Genomic DNA, 24,564 nt, shown 5'->3' with positions numbered 1-24,564 from the left:
ATATGCGATTATTAACAATGCGAATGCCAGCGATGAACACTTGAAAATTGCAAATACAACTGTATGTGTTATACCAAGTAAAAGAAATGTCCAAGTATAAATGCCCCGTATATTTCCCTGTTTAACAACTGGCAGCCATGCCTGGCATTGAATTGATGAGACAACGTACAACATGGCGTCTGGCAATGTTTAACTACAATTCCCATGAAGCTGCTGTGCTCGGAGGCCGGAAATGCCGCAGCTACCAGGGCAGGGAGCGGGCTGCAGAGAGCGGCGGTTGTGTATGGGAATAGACATAACGCCGCGGACACACGGCGGGTTACGTTGCGATAGGCGGAGATAATGCGGGCACTATGGTAACGAGGAGACGCCTCCGGGCGCATGCCTGGTAATAGGACATGGCTGGTGGTCTAATGTGTGACACTGATAGTACGAACAGACGTCTGTGCTTCCTGGACCCCGTAAGCGGAGCTGATTGAACGCGCCCGGACTCAGTAGACGTAACCATGGTGCGGGAATGAAAGTAATTCTATTAATGCACATGGATTTCACTTGTATGTGATTCACCCTCTATATTTTAGTGCAGACTGCAGAGCAATTGTATGATTGTATTACTGTTAAGGTTCTCATCCACTAGTGCGATATGGACACTTTTTGGGCAGGATGTATTAATATACATTGCCGCCCGGCCAGCGTATATGTACTAACAGGTGGCTGGCATCGCGTTGCGGTGACGGATCCCCCTGTGATACCTGTATTGTGGTTTGCGGGGGTCTCCGTCACTTCCTGGGCTATGCGGCGTCCCCAGCATTTCCTCCCCCCTGCAGCTGGAAGGACATCCCCAGCCAGCGGTGTAGCTAGGTGCCATGGTGCCCGGAGCAAGGACATGTTTTGCGCCCCCCCCCCCCCCCCCCCGTAATGAATTGGGGGCGTGGCTAACATGTGTTGGCATGTTACATTTGAAATATATAAGACACTGTAACGGAATCTGCCGCGCTATATAAGACACTGTAATGGAATCTGCTGCGCTGTATAAGACGCTGTGACGGAATCTGCTGCGCTATATAAGACGCTGTAACGGAATCTGCTGCGCTATATAAGACGCTGTAACGGAATATGCTGCGCTATATAAGACACTGTAACAGAATCTGCTGCGCTATATAAGACGCTGTAACGGAATCTGCTGCGCTATATAAGACGCTGTAACGGAATCTGCTGCGCTATATAAGACACTGTAACGGAATCTGCTGCGCTATATAAGACGCTGTAACGGAATCTGCTGCGCTATATAAGACACTGTAACGGAATCTGCTGCGCTATATAAGACACTGTAACGGAATCTGCTGCGCTATATAAGACGCTGTAACGGAATCTGCTGCGCTATATAAGACGCTGTAACGGAATCTGCTGCGCTATATAAGACGCTGTAACGGAATCTGCTGCGCTATATAAGACGCTGTAACGGAATCTGCTGCGCTATATAAGACGCTGTAACGGAATCTGCTGCGCTATATAAGATGCTGTAATGGAATCTGCTGCGCTATATAAGACGCTGTAACGGAATCTGCTGCGCTATATAAGACGCTGTAACGGAATCTGCTGCGCTATATAAGACACTGTAACGGAATCTGCTGCGCTATATAAGACACTGTAAATAAATATATATACAGATATAGATATATACAGCACAGCAGGGCAGAAGCCAGAGAGGCTCTCTGGAGCGCCTGAGTGTGTATTCACAGAGCTGCACGTCCCGGACTCCCGGCTATTTCAAAGCTCGCTCCACTGCGGCAGCGCGAGATTTCAAATAGCCGAGACTAGGGAGTCGGGAGCCTCGCGTGCAGCATAGCGAATAAGGCCGGACAGCCCTCGGCTCTCTGTCTGCCCGGCTGTCAGTGCATATAACAGTATGACAGACAGACTGGGCGCAGATCCCCGTGACATCACGCGGGAGAGAGAGGAGGGAGTCAAGGGCAGGTGACTCTGGTAGGAGTCTTGAGTGCTGCTGCGCTGCCCGAAAGCCGGACCGAGCAGCAGCAGCAGCACTAGAGAGGAGAGAGTCAGCCGCTCTGCCTCCCCGTTGGTGGCAGGAACCAGGCAGGGGCAGGGCAGCCGTCGGCGCATGCTGCCTGCCGCCCGCCGTTAGTCCTATTTCGTTAAGTACTGTCTGTGTTCATCTTACTCATTTGTGGAGGGGGGGGCGGGCCGGCGGCGCCAGTCGTCCAATCGGCGCCCGGAGCGTGAGCTCCGGTGGCTTCGCCCTCCCTACGCCTCTGTCCCCGGCTGTAACATGCTGCAGGAGCAGCACAGTGGACAGGGGAAGGGGGTGTGGACGCTGGGCATAGGGCCGCGATAGAAGCCCAAAGGTGGCGATACCCTGCCCACCGAAGACAGTGCGGCTGGGTTTTAGTAAATTTGATAATGCAGTAAAACCGAGCTTTTATCGCATTTTCGTCATAGTACATTCTGCCCATTATGCGATTTCGATGCATTGCTGCGATGGATCGCATAAAAAGTGATACATCACATGTAATTTACCTGCAATTGCGATGTGAGATGAGTACCGGTGTGCCTCGCATCGCAGTCGCAGATGCTATAAGCTGCCATGTGTATTTGTCCCAGCTGTAGCTCCTGCTAGGATGATGATCGCATAAGATACATTGTATGCAAAAGGATACATATGAAGTATCATTAGCGATCCTGCCTCCAGCAGCTGCCGGGTGAGATGACAAGGTATCATCCTTTGTGATTGCAATGAGGGCCTGATTAAGGGGTCCAGTCATCGTTGACTAATACAGTAGTCCCCCCCCTCCCCACCCCTTCCATACTTTAATTATAATTATTCTTACCTACAGTATCTACTCATTGCCAAGGGTGACATGCTCATTGCGAGGGATTACAGATACTTGTTAACAGGGGGTTGTCAGGGGTTTCTTGCTTGTTGCCAGGGGGGTTACATGCTCATTGCCAAGGGGGATTTCTGCCCTTCCAGGTAGCACTGAATAAGACCGCTATGGGGAAATTTAATAGGATGAGAGATTCAAAAGAGATTTAGTAAGAAATCTCCAGTTTTTTTTTAAAGCAGCAATCATTTACGCTGCAAAACCAGTTTGATTTGGAAGTGTAAATGGTTGCTGCTTTAAAAAACTTCACCCCTAGTGTCTGTCTCCTAGAAGGTAATGGCCATTTTTGCAGATTCCATGCCGCCTGCTGCAGATTTATGCCGGTGCGGCGCATCCCCAGGGCTCATTACTCCAGGCTGCAGCCTGATCATGCCCCTAGTGCAATGTATTTTCCCTCCTGCACAAATTCAGGGAGCTAGTTTCATACAGCTCTTCATACACGTAACTGACTTCCTTTCAGTCACAGAGAAAAATATAAACTTTTTTTTGTTTTATCTTCCAGGCTTCCAAAAGTAAGAAAGGAGTAAAAGGTCAGTCTTATGTAATTTTGTTTCCGGTTTGCATGGCTTTTTTTTATTATGTACATGAATAACATCAATTTATCTTCATGGTCCAGACTCATCAGGTGCCGGGGAGTGAAGTTAAGCTAAGCTGCGGGAGGGCTCTGTTAGGCTGTAGGGTGGGAGTCAGGCTAAGATACGGTCATTGGCTCTACAGCAAGTTGGCCGACATGGGTTTAGGTCATTAGGTCGACACAAGCATTAGGTCGACATGGGGGTTTTCACTGTTTTTTGAGCTGACATGTGCCAACAGGTGGTATTTCATGCCCCACCATCCACTAGGGCAGGACAGGCCAACCTGTGGCTCTCCAGATGTTGTGAAACTACAAATCCAAGCATGTCTTGCCACAGTGTTAACACTCCCTTATAGCAAAACTGTGGCAAGGCATGATGGGATTTGTAGTTTGACAACATCTGGAGAGCCACAGGTTGGCCAGGCCTGCACTAGGGCGTGGTGGGAGAATAAAATAGTGTGCTGAGTGCAGCAAGGTACCGTGCCTGAAGCATTGCGAGTGAAGCAAGGGGATGTGGTGCATTGGAAACTGTGTCAATGTCGACTGTGTCGACATTGACAACTGAAAAACCCAATGTCGACCTTTTGACTGTCGACCTAGAACCATGTCAACCTAACGCTTGTCTACCAACTTGCTGTAGACAAAAACGATCCCAACCCGTCAGGCTGTAGGAGGTTCAGATACTATGGGATGGGGTTAGGATGCAGGAGTGGGTTAGTTATGATGTGGGAGGGAGTCAGGCTATGGGAGATTTAGATTTAGGCAGTGGAGGCTAAGCCGGCAGGATGCTGCTGTATATTCCACTGATATTCTACCAAAACCGATAATCGGACACTGCTGGAACCAAGGGTGCCAGATAAATGGTCGTGTACCTGTACTCTAGTTCTACCAACATTTTTCTTTAACTAGCTGTCACTGTGGTTATGTGCCATTTATTTACACACTTCCTTTGTTTTATTTGTATTTCTATCAGCATGTAGAAATGTATTATTTTCTAATGATACATCTCATTCTTGTCTCTAGATTCTATTGATGATGTCCTTGGAGATCTTCTCGGCGATGATGGTGAGTTTAGCACCATTATATTAGTGCTTTAATAACTTTTTTAGCCAACAATTCCGACACCTATGTGGCCTGATATCTGCTCATTTCCTCACACCCATCCAATGCTTCTCTTTATCTTCCAAGTAAAATAGTTGTAATGGCTTGGCTACATTATATAAATCTTTTCATTGGATAGGGGGTACAAGTTCTGTGAAAATAATATTTGGGGAAGAAAAGAAGCCTAGCTTAATGTAATCATGATTGTAGTACATTTCACTATATGGCTCATTCATTTCACAAGGCTGGTTTAGGGTCTTGTGCTTAAATGTCCTAGGTCAGACCCCATTACCTAATTCATAATTGATTTTAAGAAGAGGAGGCCTCCAGAATGTTCCATCCATGGCCCTTATTCAGATCTGTGCGGCCGGAGCCGCACACGGTGCTCCGGCCGCACAAACCAATCCCCGCCCACGATACGGATCGCCACGGCCGTCCGTACACGGACGGCTGGCGATCCGCAAGAAAATGGTGGGGCGTACGCCTCCACCATGGTGGGAGCTGCCCCCTGCATTCGATGGTCGGCAACCATCGAAGGCAGGGCCGCACGCCCCACCAGGTCCCGCAAGCTGAGACCACACGGACAATCGTCCGTGTGATAGCTTGTATGGGGGCTGAGAGCTGACATCCGGCGACGTCAGCTTCCCGCCCCCATCACTGGCGTCATACCCTCATTAGCATGCATACGCCCCGCGTTTGCATGGGAACGCCCATGAAACGCGGGGCGTATGCATAGGGAAATGAGGGTATGAAGCCCCTCACGCCCCTATACGCCCCCTTTGCGGCGGACGAACTACGTCTGCGGCGAATTGGGCTGCACATGCGCAGATTGACCTCTGCGCATGTGCAGACTGAAAACATCGGCGGTACGGCCGCACGCGGGCCGTACCGCACGATTCAGAATAAGGGCCCATGTTTGGGATATTTCTTTGCTTTTTGTAGTGCTGTAAGCCACTTCTTCCAAAATGTATAATTTTAATACTACCTTCTTTATAATACTGAACAATAAATATTGAATATTTCTCGGGTATCAGCCTCTACAGAGACAAACAATAGAATATCCACGCATTTTTTTTGAATCTGGCTCAGTTTAATGTCCTCTAGTTTTTGAGATTGTAGAGAGTCAAGTACAAAGCACATTAATCATATGTTGGGCATACACAGAAAAAAATGCATGTCAGACCTACAGACTGTAAACTAGCATATAATGTGTCCATTCACAGAAAGGAGAATCTTCCATGTGCCTCACACATAAAATAGCAAGGTAAATCTCCATACACTACCTGAGGTGACCAGCTTGCAACTCCAAGTTGGCCCAGATAATTGTTTAACGTATGGCCATCAATACTGCCTCAATACTACAATACTATATGGGGTGTATATATGGCCGGCTTATCTGGAGTTTTATTAGACCTGCCCCCAGCAAAGATGGCGCTGTAGCAGGTGAAAACACACAGGTCTCACTGGGAGATTTTTTTTTAGAAATCTAATTGGTTAGCCTTAAAAAAAAAAAAAATATCGGGGAAAAATAGTGAATGGTTCTTTGGGTATAATTGGATATCCTACTATGTGTTTTCTGTAACATTACACCAATGACAGTGTTCCTCAATGCTATGTGCTAAATATAAAATATATAAACCGATGACCTAAAGTGACATTAAGAAGTAATGGCCTACTGTATGTATATTTTTTATCTCTATAGATCTATCTCCGTCAAAGCCACGCAAAGCATCACCTCTGGCCAATGTTCCTGCTAGGAAATCCCGGCTTAGCACCACTAAGAAGTGAGAGATTTTGGTTTTCATTTTTACATTTCATATCCAGTACACAATGTATTATGCGCTTCATGCGCTCCCATGCAATGCTTCATGCGCTCCCATGCAATGCTTCATGCGCTCCCATGCAAATTCGCATGGGAGCACAATGTTTCCTAACTGCGCATGTGCATGCACTGTGTGTGAGCAGCCACAGCAAACAGAGTGTTCGCCGAGCATGTGCACACAACAGTGCGGGCATGGGCCATGGGAGGTGGGCTGTTTGATGTGCCCAGCATTTCATGGGCATTCCTATAGTAATGCCCCAATGACGCGGGTCCTGGGGGCGGGCAGATGACATCACTGAATGTCAGCTGCCTGCCATGTTTCCCTACAGAACACCCTCAAAGCTAAGACACCTGAGAGTGTCTGTCTTAGATTTACATGTACTCCCCATGTCATTCGATGCTTGGCGACCATCGAATGATGTGGGTGTTGCACCATAGGCTGCAAATGGATGTTTGTGCAAAACATCCATTCACAGCCTTGCGGGCGAATTGGGGAGACAGCCTGTGTGAGTGGCAGGCAACCTCCTCCAAAGTATTAAATAGATATATGCAAGTTTATCTGCTATCACTCTTTTCCTTCTCTCAGGTCACCACTTGATGATGCGTTCTTCACTCAGCTAGCACAAGAAGCTGCACAGGTGACAATGTTAGCTCTAAATGAAAGGGAATTGTGTCTGTATCAATAGTACAGCCCGTGGAATAAAACTAATCTGCAATGTTCAGTTATACCCCTTTCACATCGCACTTTTAAAACGGTAAATTGCCGTTTTTTTCCCTTTTTAAAACGTTTAAGCCTGCACTGTGAATGCACCACAGCCGATTTACCGTTTAAAGTTAACTGGCATTTCGAACCGTGTAAAAAGCAGAGTCCTACACGGTTCCTTGCCGTTTTTTGTGCAATGTGAATGTGTACAATGCTATGCATTCACAGTGCAGGCTTAAACGTTTTAAAAAGGGAAAAAAAACGGCAATTTACCGTTTTAAAAGTGCGATGTGAAAGGGGTATAAACCGGTATTTAAAACGGTAATCTGCGGCAATGTAAGGCTCTGACCCGTTTTAATTACCGTTTTAAAATACCGGTTTTTAAAACGTGTCGGCGATGTGAAAGTGGTATAATTAAGAAACCAACTATTCTGACAATATAAACAAAAATACGATGGGCGAAAATCGTTCAGTGTATATGGATCTTAAGCTGTCACTTTGATGGGCTTTTAAGGAATACACGTATAACATATAATACACGCAACATGACCTATAATAAATGCAACATGATTATCATTAATGGTTTTGTTATATCCGTTTAATTTGCGGTTCTATGCAAGTCACTTTAGTAAAATATGGTTGTATGTGACTTAACCATTATAATATATAGTTTCAAGGGCTTTGTGTTGCATCGTGTTAATCTGCCTTGCCCATTGAGGCGTTTCTCAGCCTTTTATCTGACCTGTTCTCTGCCTGGGAAGCTTGAAGTAAGCACAGCTCTGGCCGGCCCTTATGAGATTAATTAGACTAGCGAACCGCACAAACTGGCATTAACGGTTGGAAGAAATAGGCAGTTTTTCGGTGAATTGTGTCACCATTGCACAGCATACATTGATGACCCACATGTAAATTGATGACCATCCTTTTGTGTGTCCATTTGAAAAATCTTTCAGAATTATCAGGCCTCTATATTTTATTTTTGCAGCTCCATGCCCTTCTTTATCTAGGTTATCTATGTTTTCTAATGTCTATTTGTTTGTCTTCGGGCACGTTCTCCTGATCTTTTTCTTTTGTGTGCTCTCCAGTTGTCATTCCCTATCATGTTTCTTGCACCCATTGTATTTTTAATAACAACATTACAGATGGGTCTCCAGCCCTATACCTCTTACTATGTGGTCTGCCATCACTTGGCTGGAAAACCTAAGCTTTCCAAGACTTGTATGCCATCCTACATTATGTTCCATGTCCGTAACATTTTCAGTATAGCAATAGGCACAATTGATTGCATTGATGCAAGCCTACCTGTAGTAGACGTTTGCTATTTATTGATAAATATCTTTCTACAGGAGTCCGATGTCTCAGAAGCTGATCCCCAGGCTCTGCTAGAAAGCTTGAAGGTAACACTTATTTTTATACAGAAACATGTTCATAGAATAATCTCTGCTTATATCTGGCAATTGAAGTTTCCAGTTTGATGTGAAAAATGAGTAATGCTCTCCTCTGCTTTGGATGAAAGGCCTACTAGTAACATTAACAAATACAGTATGCGCAGTAGTTAAAGAGTTCAGAAAATGTGTTAAGGTTTAAACACACTGGGCTTTGGTTGTTACTATTGCCTAAGATTTAATACATCTGCCACATAGCCTATGTAAATTAACCCAGGTGAGGGAATGGCCTTGGCTCTTCTCTAAAACTGCAATGTGCCATATCCCTGGCAAGTTTTTTTAGTTCGTGACTTCCATGAAGCCCTAACATCCATCCAAGCATAGGCCTTTGTTCAGATTTGATCGCAGTACAAATTTGTTAGGAAAATGGGCAACCAATTTGTACGGCAATCAGATCTGAATAAAGGCCATAGAGTGATGGTGTCTGTTTTAGAGCATTATATAAAATCTGTTTTTAATATTGGATGAATGATCGGTTCATTTTACAGTGGATCCCATGAATACTATTCTCCAACAAGTTTCAGTGCTTTAAGCAGTTTTGCTCACACTGAAGTTACCAGATTCCATTATCCCTAATGTATCTGACCTCCAGCTGACAGGACTCTGGTATTTTTGCTCGAAGCTTCTCCCTTGCTTTGGGTTTAAATTTCAGTTGTGTCCATTATTTCATAGACGTCTCTTGCCCCTTTGCCAGAGCATAATTTATTTTTATTTTTTATGCAGTGGTTATGTTTACCTACCTTTCCCTCAACAGACACTTCAGTTAGATAATAATTTGGGTCTTTACTTATTTCGAGTGGACCATTTTCACTCTGATTATATGCTATGCCCAGAGAGTGTTGGACTTGGCTATGTTAGTTTAAGTTCCACCTTTTAATGCCTACCAATTGAAGCTTTGAGAACAAACACTTGTTTTTCTCCCAGCAGTGCACTGACTTCAAAAGAAGCACGAAATCCTTTTCCTTTCATTTTATTTGTCCCCCATTTTGGAAAAGATATTCTGCCTTTTTTTGTGCCTATCCGAGTGGTTCCCAAACTTTTTTTGAATCATGGCACCATAGAGTACCAGAATATTCCTTATGTCACCCCTAGGCCTAATTTTTCTTATTGAGAAATTTAGAAAATATTGAATGAAGTAAATTGTGTTTTATATGTCATCCTTAGGTTTAATTGTCTGTCTGTCCAAATATTTTATGATTAAACTAACCATAAATAATTTGATTTGCTCCTAGTCCAAATGAGATGCTTCCCTGCAAGTGTCCAGAAGCACCCCAGGGTTGCCATGGCACACCATTTGGGAACCACTGGTCTATTTTGTTCCTCATTGCTATATATAAATGGAGTTCCCTAGCTGTAGTAGGCGTGTGACTAGTAGTGACTGAAGCGACCTTTTGTAATTAATCGCATTGTACCTTTATTTTATTTTTAATAGGATGCATGTTGAGCAATGCAAAGAACAAAATCATGAACATTCAAAAATAGAAAAATATAATTTTATACAGAGTAAATGTCACAGAGTAGTATGTAAACAAAGTGCATTAACACTCTATAGAGAACCCAAGGTTACTGGAACACCATTTACTAATGGAGAATCACTGCTGTATGGATATGTGTATATCGTATAGGATGACATACCAGAAATACGCTAAACAAAATAGTTTTCTTTTATAGGACTTGGATGATATGGATGCGGAAATTTTTGGATCTAAAAAGCCAAAATCGGCCCCAGCAAAGGACTCTGGAATGAGCCAAATTACTGGCAGTGACTTGAAACCTCAAGACAAGACAGCAGGTGCTAAAAGAGGTAAAAGAACCACACATCTATTGACCATGTGTGTCATGATCCTAGGCAGGATGATCCCCAGATATGCCAATCTGCGAATCCCTGCCACATGACACTGTTACTGGATATCTGAGCTTGTGCGTTAGTTTCATATGGTTGCCGACACCAGTGCCAGATTAAGCCTTCGGGGGTGCCGGGGCACTTTAGATAGGGGGGCCCCCCTTGCACTTGTCATTACTGGTCGCAAACTGCATGGGAGTATATAACACTGTCAAAACACACAGTAAAGACAATATAAACTTGGTCAATGGGTAACTGCAGGGGGGGGGGGGATATACATACTGTACATACATACCACATGAAAAGCCTGTGTTTCTCCTTCTGCACCTTACTCTGTAGGACTGTTGGCTCAGTGGTGCCTCTAAATAAAAACCCTCCCATGACTAGGCTGCTGCATGCTGTCCTCCAACCTCTCAGCTTCTGGCCTCTTGTGCAAAGTGTCATGGGACTTAGTCAACTCCCAGTAATGCACTGCACACTTGAGCAGTCAGTGTGCCTTGGCACCCGATGCTCAGCACCATTAATCATTGTCACATTGGCAGATAGGTGAAGCTTCAGCACTACCCCATTCCCAAAACCTTTAGCTAAATTTTTTTTTTTAAATACATGCCTCCCACAGGGGGCCCCTAGCTAATGGGGGGCTCAGGGGTACTGACCCCTTTAATTCAAGGCAATGTAATGGCTCTTGCCTGCGTACAGAATTATTAATATTTGGTAACGCCTCTTCAGAGACTTGGGTGGATAACAACACCGGAACTAATATTATGGAAAAAGATGTGTGTAAAAGTCTCACTAAAAATAGGGAAATGAAACCCACCAAGTCAATTACACCCAGCATGAAGCGGTGGGATGAAGTGGAATCGCTTCTTATTTCTGGATCATTATAGAGCCAGCATTAGCGACCTGACTCATTCCACAGCCTCCGCAGACAGCAGCGGAGGCTGTGTGCACCCTCTGCCCAACCTCCATACTGATCGCAGGACGCTGTGGCCTGGAGGTTGGGCTTCTCCCATTGCTGTAAATGGGAGCCTGGTCTGATGACCTAGCATACCCGTTTACACTGTCCACTACCCAGGTCCTGTCCGTGTTCCACCCTGGTCTGGACCTGGGTAGAAGTCCAGTGTAAATGGAAATAGGTTGACCCCTTTTACACCACTGCTGACCTGGGTCCACCAGGAACAAAAAAACATGGGTTTTTGTGGCAGTGTAAAAGGGGTATAAACAACCTGATTGGGGTTACACAAGACAGGCTTGATCCCTATCTGATTGTCTCATGCTGGATTCTAGGGTAATTACTTTCATGAAGCTTTCTCTGCTTGACATATCAAAGGGGATGTTGGAATAACCTTTTCACACAAGATTCCTACATAACTACACATAGGGGCAAATGCAGGTTATTTATCAATAATATTATGATTTACAGTTATGCTGGCAACAGAATGGCGTCCAATCATGACCATGTAACCATACCTATTCAACTCTCTGCCTAAAAATATACAATGAAATGCTTGCATTCTGCACACTTCTTTGCATGTTGTAACATACCATGTCAGTGCAAGAGCCGGCATAGTCAACAGCAGTGTGTACACACACGATGGCATTCTGTGTGTACCCAGCTTCCAGCTTTAGTCAACAGCCTGCATTACTGGGGCACCTGCAGTACTGTAGTACACACTCCTGTATAAGAATGCAATAAATCATGTTTCCACTAGAGAATGGGAAAAGGTAGGTGCAAACAGTACTGTTTTTTATTTTACCACAAATGTTAATTGCACAGATCCACCAGTTTAACATTCCTCATTGTTAAAATGTGGAAACCCTGGTGGTGTGGAGTACAAATTTAGTGTATAGCCCTGTACAAACTAAATGATATATTGTTTACAATATGAATGATAACTATATCAATAACTATATATCGTACATATCCTCTAGTGTGTGCATTTAATATTACTGGAGCACACATCTTTAACTCCCCCTTTTCATATCCCCCGATATATCGGCAATGATGCAAGCTAGCAGTGGGGGGAAGATGGCGTCACGGAACAATATCATTAGCGATATCGGTCAGTGTGTTTGCGCTATATTGTCCCGGGAGCTCCAGAAATATTGTTAACGAAATCACTTCAGGAGCGAATATCGTAGTGTGTATGGGGCTTAGGGGACTCCTTTAATCCTACAAGTTGGGGGGAAAGGGTCTGGTATTAAGGCAACTTAAATTAAAATGAACTTTATAGACATATGCTTTCACTGTTTCTTAAGTTCATGATGGTAGTTTATAGCAAAAATAACTAAACAATAAGAACATGTGTCTGGTGCCCATAAATGATAAACCCATTTTATTCCCACATACCAGGAAGCTCTGCTCCGGAGACTGAGAAGAAGCCGCTGTCTGCACCTGCTGGCCCAGCCCGTCCGTACAAAAAGTTTTCATTTGATGGTAAGTGGCTATAGCTTGACACAAAAATACACTTTTAGAAAAAAAAACGTAATATCTCCCAATGTGTCAAAAGAAAGGATTTAACATGAATTTAGATGTCCTGTTTTGTAGAACAATTTTTCAGAGATTTGAACTAAACGTTGTGTTATGAAGGAAAGTAATTTTCCTTTGTATTTCAGCATTATTATTTGTCTGCAGATAAGAAGGCCTTATCTGCTTGGTACATGCTTGACTGATTTTACTCACAAATGGACCAACTTTACTATTTTTAAAGTGATGAAATAATCTGGACCATCCATCCACTACTGATTTATCTGTCCTAAAATCGTCACAAAAGTGACATATTTAAGATGATGACAATAGTGATGTATTTAAATTAACTATCAGCAGAAACATGTTGGACAGATGATCAGCTATTCACACAGACACTAAAAATTATATTGGCTCATTGTAACAGATCCAAACTTCTGATCTGACTGGTTTTGGATTAATAATCCGCCCCTGTTTTGCATACACACTGAGATCATCAAACCGAGTAGCTGAACATCGTCTTAAATGTATAGTGTGTACCTACAGTAGCTTAAGTCTGTTAAAAGACCAAGCAGGACACAATTGTTAATTAATGTAAGAATACAAAATCTAGCAGCCAGTCAGCAAGGTTACATTAGCACGTCTACTTCAGCCTCAGTATTGTTCAATTGATGTTTTACAGTAAAAATGTGCTTCCCAGTTTTCTGTTCACGTATTCTCTGCAATATAGTGTCTTCTGTTCTTTTCCACTTCCAAAGACATGAATGATCCACTTGATGGCATCTTATCTGATGAAGATAATGGATTGGCTAAGAAGACGAAAACTGGAGGGCTTAAATCTGTCCCTGCCCCCGTGAAGACCACTGGTGAGCATGCTGGTGGATAAAAATTGCAGTTGCAGCGATGGATTCTTTGTCATGCGGGGAACATGGTAGTGGAAGGGAGTGTACAGAGTAGGGATGGCCATCGACCATCGATGATTCGAAATCATTGATGGTTTATGGGCGATGTTGAATGCTTTTGCCATCGATGGGGGCGAACCAAATGGTTTCTCTCCATCGATGGAATAGCAAAACGATGTTTTTGTTTTTAAAGTGCCGGGACAAAGAGCATAGCTCCGCCCCTGACACCAGCGAAGCCCCGTCCCCTGTTTTGATTGGCCCACATGCCAATCAATCAAATACAATGGATGATTAAAAATATCAATGGTCATCCATTGCATAGTTAAGCACTATCGATGGCCAGTTGCAGAATTGCCATCGATGGCCATCCCTAGTACAGAGGCCTTGTGGGGGTTTGGGCATTTCCATTTACACTCATAGTCCCTGTTAAAACAGTATTTTTTAGAGTGCGTTTTCCAGTTTGGTGTTTGTTTTTATATTTGTATTTATTATCATTTTATGGTTTTCTGCTATGTTGGTTATTCTACTGCTCGATGCTTAGTATTGCTGAATATGGGGTTGATTCTAGTTGATTAGGTAAGATCCGAAGCTCACAGCTTACTGAGTCCTTTTGACGCCACCCTGGCAAATGCACGCCCCGCCACCGACATTTCCCCTCGCAACCACGCAAGAGGATGTGTCATGAAGACACTGGGTGATGCATGTTCCCGCAGCAGGAAAAATCATTTGATGGTCACCGACCATCGAATAATTTCTTCCTTCGCAAATATAAGTCAGTGGAGACTGACTTATTTGCGGGCAGCGGGACTTAGACAGGGTGGGCGGCTGACGTCATGTGACATCAGCCGTCTGCATTCCCATGGGATTGAGCAGAATTTTCATGTCGACGCTGTTCGAATGGCCCAGCGACATTGTACATCGTCTAGGTTTGCGTCCACGACCGTCGGGGCAGCGGCTGTGCGTGCGTTCGGTGGGGCGATGTTTACCTGCAATACATACTGACTAGCAAGCAAGTCTGAATCAGGCCCTTAGTCCTTCATATATTTGTGTGTGTAATGGAAGATCTCTGATAACTCCATAAAGACCAGTTAGTCACCTCCAATTTGTATGTCTTTTTTATATATTTTGAAAATTTTGTTAATTCCACCTCTTGTAACAGTCCCAGGAAACTCATCTGTTGTCAGCCCAAAAAGACTTGTTCCATCTTCTCGCAAAAAGGACGAATTAAACTTTGAGGAGGATACTGATGACCTCATGGATGCTCTGGGATTCAGAGATGGTCCTCAAAGTCCACAGAAAGAAGACAGGTGAGTATTAGATAATAAACTAAAAGATCAACGCATTCATTTAAAGACATGTATAAAGTTCTTAATACCTACATAAAAATTGTTATAATTGAAGAACAAACAAATTAAATTGTTTATTTTCCTTTGACCAATGTAATAGAGAGTATTCTTTTATTTTTCAGCTCTGCTCCAAAGCCTGCGCGTTCCAAATTAGATGAGCTGCTTGGGAGGGGGACTTCTGCCAAATTGTTAGAGCGGCCAGCAACGGGGGATAAAAAGGAGTTTAAACTGGATCCGAAGTACCAGAAAATGCCAGGTGAGCAAGTGTCATTTACATTTCTCCTTGAGCCATATAGGTACAGCCCTCACACCATATTTTGGCCACTCCCACATGCCATCCGACCTCCCTATATTTCCCTTACGTTCCCATCAGGCCTTTCCACATGCCTAGCAGGAAGTCACATGACACAGATATAGTGCTTCTGCCCAGTCTTATCTGTGCTTTATTGTAAAGCAAAAAAAGGTGTTGGTGGCATCCATCTGCAGATCAATCCACTACTGCCCTATATAAAGTAATTGAGGTCATGGCAAATGCAAAGAATTCCTTCTGCAATTTATAAGAAATGTCCTATCTTTTACAGAGAAAGATGATCCAATGGGTGATGAGGACTTTGCTTTTGGCTCCTACCAACCAACTATGGCGTTCAGCCCAGAAGGACGCCCATCCCGACGATCATCAGTCAGGTATCAGAGATACCTGGCCCCCTTCTTACCTTTAGTTTCACTCTTGTACACTCTTCCCTAGCTTAATGTACCTCTACCAATACTTCTGTCACTCAATTATTTATTTATTTTTATTTTCCATTTATGAGATTTTCTGTCACCTTTTTATATCAACACACAGATTTTCAGCAGACAATGAAAGCTTGAAATCTGATGCAAGATCTCGCTCCACCACCCCTGTGGCCCAGAGTCCAGCTCAGGGTGAGAAGAGTGGGGCAGATTGGTTAGGTCTCAAAGATGATGTGCCAAATTTAACTTCCTCAGTTGCTTTAAGTGAACCTTCCAAATCCACTACTGGTGCACCCAGCTCTGCTGCCCGTCCCACAATTGCACCAAAAGTAGATAAAAGACCCTCTCTGCAGCCAAGAGCTGACCTTATTGAGACTCCTACTGGGCAAAAAGATGTTGATGATGATGATGACTGGCTGTCCTCTTCCTTGTCTCGGAAGAAAGCTCCGATACATGAGAAAATGGAAGAGCACAAAGGCCAGAATCTCAAGGAGCTAAATGAGACTTCTGGAAACAGGTTCGTTATGATGCAGTTTTGTCATGTTCCATGGTTGTCCTGGTTAAACATTGTTCTTTATACTATGAAGACAGGGATTGGCTATACTTTTACTAGTAATTGCATTTAATTGGAATGAGTCAAAAAAGCTTAATTTTGTTTTTCTAAAAAAGAGAAAAAATTCAAGTGCTGTGTGTTTCCAGAAATATTTCAATTTAATACTTCAAATCTCTAATATCAAGCTAACCAAAGATATATATATATATATATATATATATATATATATGATACGGTTGGACTGGCACTCCAAGCTGAAGGAGAGTACTGGCGCTGGTGCCCTCACAGCTGATGGTGCAGCAAATTGTAGGTACAGGATAGGTGCGGCACTCAGCTTTCTCAAGGAAAAACGACAATACAGTGTCTTGGTGATCAACGTTTCAGTGCTCTCTTTATTGGCACTATCGTCAGGATAGTGCCAATAAAGAGAGCACTGAAACGTTGATCACCAAGACACTGTATTGTCGTTTTTCCTTGAGAAAGCTGAGTGCCGCACCTATCCTGTACATATATATATATATATATATATATATATATATATATATATATATATATATATATATATATATATATATATATATATATATATATATATATATATATATATATATATATACAAACACAGGGGGCCCAGCACTCACTACAACAAACTAACTCACCTTAACATTCAAATAATCAATAAATAAATAATGGGGTTTTAGTTCATGAATTGATCAATGCATTTAAGCTTGCAGCTTAAATGGGCTGCAAGCTTAAATGCATTGATCAATTCATGAACTAAAACCCCATTATTTATTTATTGATTATTTGAATGTTAAGGTGAGTTAGTTTGTTGTAGTGAGTGCTGTGTTTGTATTTACTAGAGTGTGTGGTCACAGGCCACCGCACCCCACTCTGGGATGTGGGTGCTGTTTGCACCCCATTCCTAGGAATGGCGAGTGTGTTGGTACTTCTGTATCTATATATTTGGGTTGATTTTTAATTAACCTCTGTTACTGTGATCATAGCTTTCTCATGCACCCTAGATAAGCTAATTTACCTGAAACCTGTGACAGCTGCCCCTTTAATACTAATTCAGGTGCTGTGTTTGGGATTGTCTCACCTTATAAAAGCCATTAGTTACTTGGCAGTTGAGCATTAACCCAGGAAAAAAACACATGTTCATTTTAGCTATGATGTGTAAGCAGGTGCCAGGTTCCCAAGAAAACCAGTTTTTAGTGTAGGACTTGCAGTGAAATGGGGTCCCTTGGCGATGGGCTGCAAGCTTAAATGCATTGATCAATTCATGAACTAAAACCCCATTATTTATTTATTGATTATTTGAATGTTAAGGTGAGTTAGTTTGTTGTAGTGAGTGCTGGGCCCCCTGTGTTTGTATTTACTAGAGTGTGTGGTCACAGGCCACCGCACCCCACCCTGGGATGTGGGTGCTGTTTGCACCCCATTCCTAGGAATGGCGAGTGTGTTGGTACTTCTGTATATATATATATATATATATATATATATATATATATATATATATATATATATATATATATATATATATATATATATATATATATATATATATATAAAAATAATGTGTATGTAAACCCAAAATAACATCATGACAATTGGACTAAAGCAGTGGTTCCCAACCTTTTTTCTCTCTTGTACCCCTAAATTCGACAGAATGATAAAGGAAAAAGCACACGAGGGATGAGGGTGCTCCCTGTGAGTGCTTGCTATTTCCTGGTAACCGCTATTTTACTATAACGTAACTAACCTTATTGTATGTCTTATACAGCTATGTAACTAGACTGTATACAGATTGTGGCATGCATTCTTATTTTTCATTACTAAACTAATGCATATACAATGACCGGGCTTATGGTGGTATGCAGTGTTAAATTGGTTACACTTTTCCCAGTGGTCAAGCATTGAACACCCCTCAGCAATCAGACTCTGGGAAGATGGTTAGAGAATCCATTCCTGCTGTAGCCGAGGCATCTAGGTATGTGTTATTAATTCTGTTAACTACTGGTAGTGTGTAATATACTCTAGCCAATATACACCATGTTACTTGTTGCACTGACCATGAATTCACTACTTTAGGGCCACTTTACCTTGGGATGGTCCTGTAAAAATATCGTCGTCCTCTACTGCTGCAGCATCCAGGCAAAAAGAAAACCGTGGGACAGGTACTGTAGCCTAAATATACCTTCATCAGTTTCATATACATTACCCTCAAAGAACCACATTCATTCTCCTCAAACAGTAAAGCTTGTCATATACCATTGCACTGTATCTCTTAAGGTGCCCATACACGGTGCTATAAACTCCCTGCTTTTAGTACTAGATTGCATTGTATCTAGTACAAAAAGCATACAATGTGCTACAGCAGCGTGGGTTTTGTACTAGATATGATGCAATCTAGTACTAAAAGCACTGGCTGCACCATTACTATTGCTCCACCTCACTGTCACTGCTGTTCCCACATATTCAGATTCTCTCTCTTAACATGGTGTTTTGGTTGTCTTATTTTACAGCTCATACCTCTGGGCTTTCTGAAACTCACAGAGACCAGTCCAGAGTCCAGGTTAGTATGTGATAAATAACCAGATGGTTCCTGTCTTTTTACTGAAATACTTTTTCTTTTTATATGTGATGGAAATATCAAAAATCTTTAAGCATAAACCTAGATGTGTTAAATATACTGTAAGTAGTGTATACACGTGATTTAATTTCTATTCAATTCCGAATCGGTATCAAATCACACGGCGCAGTGAACACATTCGATTTAGACTATATACTACAGATCTGTACTACTGTATATAATCTTGCCAGCACAGTCTATTTTTCTATTTGATTTTGATGCCGCGGGGCCACGCATCGGGATCGAATGCATTCGATTTCGATTCAATTTGCATAGGAAAAAAAGACAAATTCAAACCGTGTGTACACTACAATACACTAAAGGGGTGGACTAGAATATCTGCTTAGCACCTGCCAACATCAGCAGTGGCCCACAATGGGGACATAGTTGAGTGTGTACTGTATATAGTTATGGGAAATGGACTTGACCTAATGCTTATTGCGGACATATTGGAAAGACTTAAGATGCTCTAGCACATATAAAAGAGAGAACATAAAATAAAAATGGGAGGAAATGAGTTGGAGGCTCTAACAAAGAATCACAGTAACTGACTATGAATATAGGAGAGAGGTTTTAAGCCCTTCGCCATTAAAGCTTTCCTCACCCCTGTGTTTAGCTATTTTGATACTTTTTTTTGATTGGTTTCATCCCAACATCAATAATTTATGTGGTAGCTGTGTACATTCTTATTTTTTTCTACAGAAAACTTTGTGGTTCTGCTTTGACATTAATCTGCATTTGAAAAATGCCTAATTGTACAAATAGATTTTCTTAATAAATGTGGACTTAAAATGTGATGTGTGGAAATAATCTGGTTGCTCAACATGGCATACCATTGTGAAACTGGAACCACACATTGCATCAGGTGAGGTAACCCCTGAACGTTTGAAGCCAGAGAAAGGGAGGTAATTCCCCATCCATGGATTTTATAATGACTTCTCAGTGCAAGTAGGTAATTGTCTGGTCTTCACTCCGATTACCAAACATTAACTATGAGGGTATCCTCAAATCTCTAGGTGCTATGATGGGGAAAGTGCTATAGTGCCATCCTCCAGTCTCTAGTTTTTTACAGTTATTTGTAGTTTTGTGGGTGATATGGGCAGAGTTAATTATGTTATCAATTCATGGCATGATGAGCTTGGATACTGTCCCCAGCGCTCAACGGCAGAAATGTGCAGTGGGAGAGTTTTAAGGAAGTCGTCTTCCCCCCCCCCCCCCCCTCCCCCCTTTAAACTCCTGCAGATTGCCTTACTCTTAGCACTGAGGTATATACTGAAGGGGAGCCGCAATTCTTCCTCAGAAGCTTCCTCTACTGAGAAGTGTGGTAGTAGAGGTCAGGCCTGCATTTCTTGCCCATTCACTTGCCTCATAAGTGGCGCATTACTAGGAACAGGTTCTGTAGGTTTTTGTGGATAGCCAGTGTTAAAGTGTTTGGCAGAAGAGAGGCAGATTTAAAATGTCAGGCAGTCCTCTTTCTGGCCAGTCTTGTCCTCTCTCTGAAATGACTTGCATGGTGACCTGTCTTTTACAGTTTGGCTTTCTCTTTCTGTTGCAGCCAGTTCCTGTCACCCAGTTGAGGGAACCTGACATGGAGGTATTGCAATCACAGAACCAGTTACTTGATCTTAAAGCCCAGGTATGAGATCAGGTGCAGACCACTCAATATCCTAAATGTAGTTAATGTCCACAGGTCCAATGTCATGCTTTAAAGCATGTGTGCATTGCAGGTAAGAAAGCTACAGCGAGAGCTGGAACAACAAAACCTGATTCTGGAGACTCTGCAGCAGAGACACAAAGAAGATCTAGAGCTTATAGAGAAGGCACACAGGTACTTGAACATATATTTGTGCACACACTATGCCAACACATTTCATATAATAAAATGAATAATTGCGTGTGTGTGTGTTATCATTTAAAGCCCACCTCCCCACAAAGAGCAAAACTTCCACATTCTACTTGCACTACTTATGCCTAGGACTTTCAAGACCACTATATTCTTTCCTTGCTCTGCTCCCTTTTATATATTTGGGTGAAAAATCAGGCCGTACCCACTGATATACTTGGCTGCCTCGGCAATACTGACCTGGAAACGGCATGGCTTTCGTTCTCTATTTACTGGGGTTTGGCAATGTGTGGATGAGTAACCCAGTTATCTGGTTCTTGTGTGTAGTGAGACGTCAGGTTTTAAGTTCTACTAATGAAAAAATAATTACTTAAGAAAAAAACAAATTTCATGATAAGTAAAATATAGAAAAATATATTTCGTTTTCAATACTATTGATTGAAAAATGCATTATTTAAATAATTACTTTCATTCAAATGGATACAAATATCTTTATTAAATAATTACTTTCATATTGAATATTGGGTAAAAAAAAAGATGATTTGCTCAAATAATATATATTTTCATTAATTTCTGATCTCCGGCGATGGTGATGTTAGAGCAAGTGTTGTAGTTGTACTTGCACTGCAGCAATCCTTGTCGCCAAGCTATTGTTATGAATCAAGTTGACTTTAATTGCTGGCAAAGGTGACCACCTGCTTTTTTCCTACTAATAACTAGACCTCTGCGTGAGTAGTCTTATAGCTGTAGCAACAAGCAACATTGTAGGGTCCACTATGTTAATTTCTGTAATGAGCACTACCTGTGCAGTATCAAAGTTTAGATCCGATAGTAAAATTGATAAGCTGTGCCTATTGCATGAATAAATATCTATAACCTAATTAATTCATACCCTTTATTCATAGAAACCGTGTGAAGCTGCTAGAGGAATCTGCCAATCAGAGGGAAGAACGTTTGCGTCTGGAGAACCAGGAGCTTTCTGCACAATATCTTGCCCGCTGCCAGAGTGCAGAGTCTGAGAAAGCTGAAATGTTGGCTCAGTACCAGCGAAAGATCACAGAGTTCCAGCAGGAAAAGGACGCTGAGATAGAAAGGATAAGAGAGTTACAAAGGTGAGGAGTACAGTTTGTGCCAATCCTTTCATACAAGGCAGGTTTTCAAAAATATTTGCTGTTCTGGTACTTGTGTATTATAGCGGCGCCCATCGCATCGCATACCATAAGGCTGGGGTAGCCAACCCTAGTTCTCGAGAGCTACCAACAGTGCATGTTTTGCAGGTCTCCTCACAGAATCACAAGTGAGCTAATTAGCTCCATCTGTGTATCTTTTAAAATGTGCCAGTGGTTAATGAGTGCAGCTGTGCAGCAGCTAGGTTGTCTGGAAAATGTGAACTGTTGGTAGCTCTCGAGGGCTAGGGTTGGCTACCACTGCCATAAGGCATGCGATGGTATGCGATGCGATATCGCGCGATATTGTACAATGTCATACAATTTTAAAATTGTATGACATTGTGTATGGCATACAATGCGATGCGATTAAAAATTGTATAAGCACCCTAATGGGTGCTTACAATGTGAAATGCACCCCCACGTCACCCCCCACTATAAACGTGAACCCGAAGCGTGGTGAGCGGCGGCGGTATGCGTCCTCCGACCTCTTCATACCCCACTATCCTTGTCGGCGTGGAGTTGAGAATAGAAAGTGTGGCGAGCGCAGCGAGCCACCGAGCCCAAAGCGTGGCTAGCGGACGCAGATACCTTCACAGGTATCGGCGTCCCCTTGCGGGCTTCACAGGTATCCGCGTCCCCTCGCGGGGCTCGCTGCGCTCGCCACGCTTCGGGCTCGGTGGCTCGCTGCGCTCACCACACTTTCTATTCTCAACTCCACGCCGACGTGGATAGTGGGGGTATGAAAAGGTCGGAGGACGTGTACCACCGCCCCTCGCGGGCTCGCTGCTCTCGCCACACTCCGGGTTCACGTTTATAGTGGGGGGGTGGCGTGGGGGTGCATTTAACATTGTAAGCACCCATTTGGGTGCTTAAAAGCACCCTTTAGGGTGCTTATACAATGTTTCATCGCATAGGGGGCAAAAATCGCATCGCATGCCATCGGGTGCATGGCTTGCGATTCGATAAAAACATTGCGCGATGCACATCGGGGGCGCCGCTATAATACACAAGTACCGATGTTCTTTCTCCGTCTATCAGATTATCTGTCCAGGATATGCGTAAAGACCATGAGGAACACCTCCAGCGGATCAAACGCCTAAAAGATCAGGAAATTGATGCCATGACCAGCGCCTCATCACACACAAGGTGCGACACAACCTTATTGTAAAGTCTTATTTCAGTAACTACTTGAATATTGATAGTAAAGGGCTTGCCAAGCTTACAAAAATGATGTCCTCTTTTATTTATCCAAGTCTAATAGCACATGTAAATGATATATATATAGCCAATATTTATCTAGCATCCAATTGGGGGACACTGGACACCATGGAGTATTGAGGCAGGAGTTTGGGCACTCCAGCTCCTCCTGTTCTATAACCCATTGGGGGAAATTTACTAAGAAGTGTATTCTACTTCACATGTGATGTTGCTATGGGCAACCAATCAGATCCTGTCTACTATCTTCAAGAGGGTGCGAAATAAATAAGAAGTAGATTCTGATTGGTTGCCCATAGCAACATCACATGTGAAGTACAATACACATCTTAGTAAATTTCCCCCATTGGCTGCTTGTTTTAGGTCTGTGCTGGGGAGATGGGTGCTTTTTTACTGTCTGACTGAGGCAGACTTTTTTTTGTTTACTTTTATTTAAGTTTATTTTATTAAACTTTGGATGGCATCGCTCATCAGCATATGGTGATAACCTAGGTGAGCTGTGTATATAATTGGTACCTCCTTCTGCTGGCAGCCTGTGGGATCACCTTTCAGGTTGACCTGGTCACTGAAGCGTCAGGAAGTGACTGGGATCCCCATGCCCCCTGTGCCTATTGTACCAAGCAACCTTGGTGCCACAGTAATACAAGTTGATCTGTGTTCCTCCAAGCATGAAGCCCTGACTGTAAAGCTGTTGCCTGAGTTAATTTCCTATAACAATACTTAAAATATGACATCAATCATAAAGCAGAGAATTAAATCGTATAATATAAACCGTAAAATCATATAATATTAATAGCATGTGCATGTAGCCATTACATCCTGGTCATTCTTTCTTTGGCTTTTTAGGTCACTAAATGGAGTCATTGAGCAAATGGAATCTTTCTCTCACAAGCTAACCGATCTCTCTGTGCGAGTAGAGAGCACCCAGATAAATACCAGCCAGGAAATAGAACTTGGGGCACGGCAAAGAGAGGGACAGCTTCGAGGTATCAAAATGCCCAACTATCTCATCAACATTTACTGTACACTATTCTGTGTTTTCATGATATACAGAATAAAATGTTTGTTGCCCACAATCCTAAAATATGGTCTGATTGCCAGGTAACTGGATCACTAACTTGGTACCTTAACTTGGTTCCTTAACTGGTGCCACTTAAAAAGAACTGTTTACCTATGCAAATAGTGGTTACCACCCAAGTACTAAGATGTTGCAGGCATATTCAGTGACTACAGTCAAATCATTAATCATTTTTATGAATAAGTTGGTGACATTTCTAAGGCCAGTTACCTGATATTCCTGCCCAATGTGTG

General features: G+C 42.7%; 1 protein-coding gene across 2 annotated transcripts in view; it reads left to right on the top strand.

Annotated features, from left to right (window-relative positions):
• Positions 1 to 222: 222 nt before the first annotated feature.
• FBF1 (Fas binding factor 1) overlaps positions 223 to 24,564 on the top strand; it is a 33,387-nt gene continuing 9,045 nt past the window's right edge. The window contains exons 1-21 of one of the 2 annotated variants that reach the window (XM_083147932.1): positions 223 to 523; positions 3,406 to 3,433; positions 4,501 to 4,542; positions 6,281 to 6,362; positions 6,987 to 7,038; positions 8,450 to 8,500; positions 10,220 to 10,352; positions 12,745 to 12,828; positions 13,617 to 13,724; positions 14,920 to 15,067; positions 15,229 to 15,362; positions 15,688 to 15,790; positions 15,951 to 16,355; positions 18,301 to 18,384; positions 18,486 to 18,571; positions 18,920 to 18,969; positions 20,582 to 20,662; positions 20,754 to 20,854; positions 21,775 to 21,981; positions 23,077 to 23,184; positions 24,100 to 24,239. In XM_083147932.1, the coding sequence (XP_083004058.1) occupies positions 518 to 523; positions 3,406 to 3,433; positions 4,501 to 4,542; positions 6,281 to 6,362; positions 6,987 to 7,038; positions 8,450 to 8,500; positions 10,220 to 10,352; positions 12,745 to 12,828; positions 13,617 to 13,724; positions 14,920 to 15,067; positions 15,229 to 15,362; positions 15,688 to 15,790; positions 15,951 to 16,355; positions 18,301 to 18,384; positions 18,486 to 18,571; positions 18,920 to 18,969; positions 20,582 to 20,662; positions 20,754 to 20,854; positions 21,775 to 21,981; positions 23,077 to 23,184; positions 24,100 to 24,239 (2,233 nt within the window). In that variant the 5' untranslated portion in view covers positions 223 to 517. The remainder of the gene's footprint in view (positions 524 to 3,405; positions 3,434 to 4,500; positions 4,543 to 6,280; positions 6,363 to 6,986; positions 7,039 to 8,449; positions 8,501 to 10,219; positions 10,353 to 12,744; positions 12,829 to 13,616; positions 13,725 to 14,919; positions 15,068 to 15,228; positions 15,363 to 15,687; positions 15,791 to 15,950; positions 16,356 to 18,300; positions 18,385 to 18,485; positions 18,572 to 18,919; positions 18,970 to 20,581; positions 20,663 to 20,753; positions 20,855 to 21,774; positions 21,982 to 23,076; positions 23,185 to 24,099; positions 24,240 to 24,564) is intronic. The other variant, XM_083147934.1, reaches the window with a different exon arrangement.

The sequence above is a fragment of the Crinia signifera genome, chromosome 6 (assembly GCF_055691185.1).
Source record: "Crinia signifera chromosome 6, ASM5569118v1, whole genome shotgun sequence".
Lineage (NCBI taxonomy): Eukaryota > Metazoa > Chordata > Amphibia > Anura > Myobatrachidae > Crinia > Crinia signifera.
The sequence above is the reverse complement of the archived record's forward strand: the minus strand, read 5'-3'. Positions and strand labels throughout refer to the sequence as shown.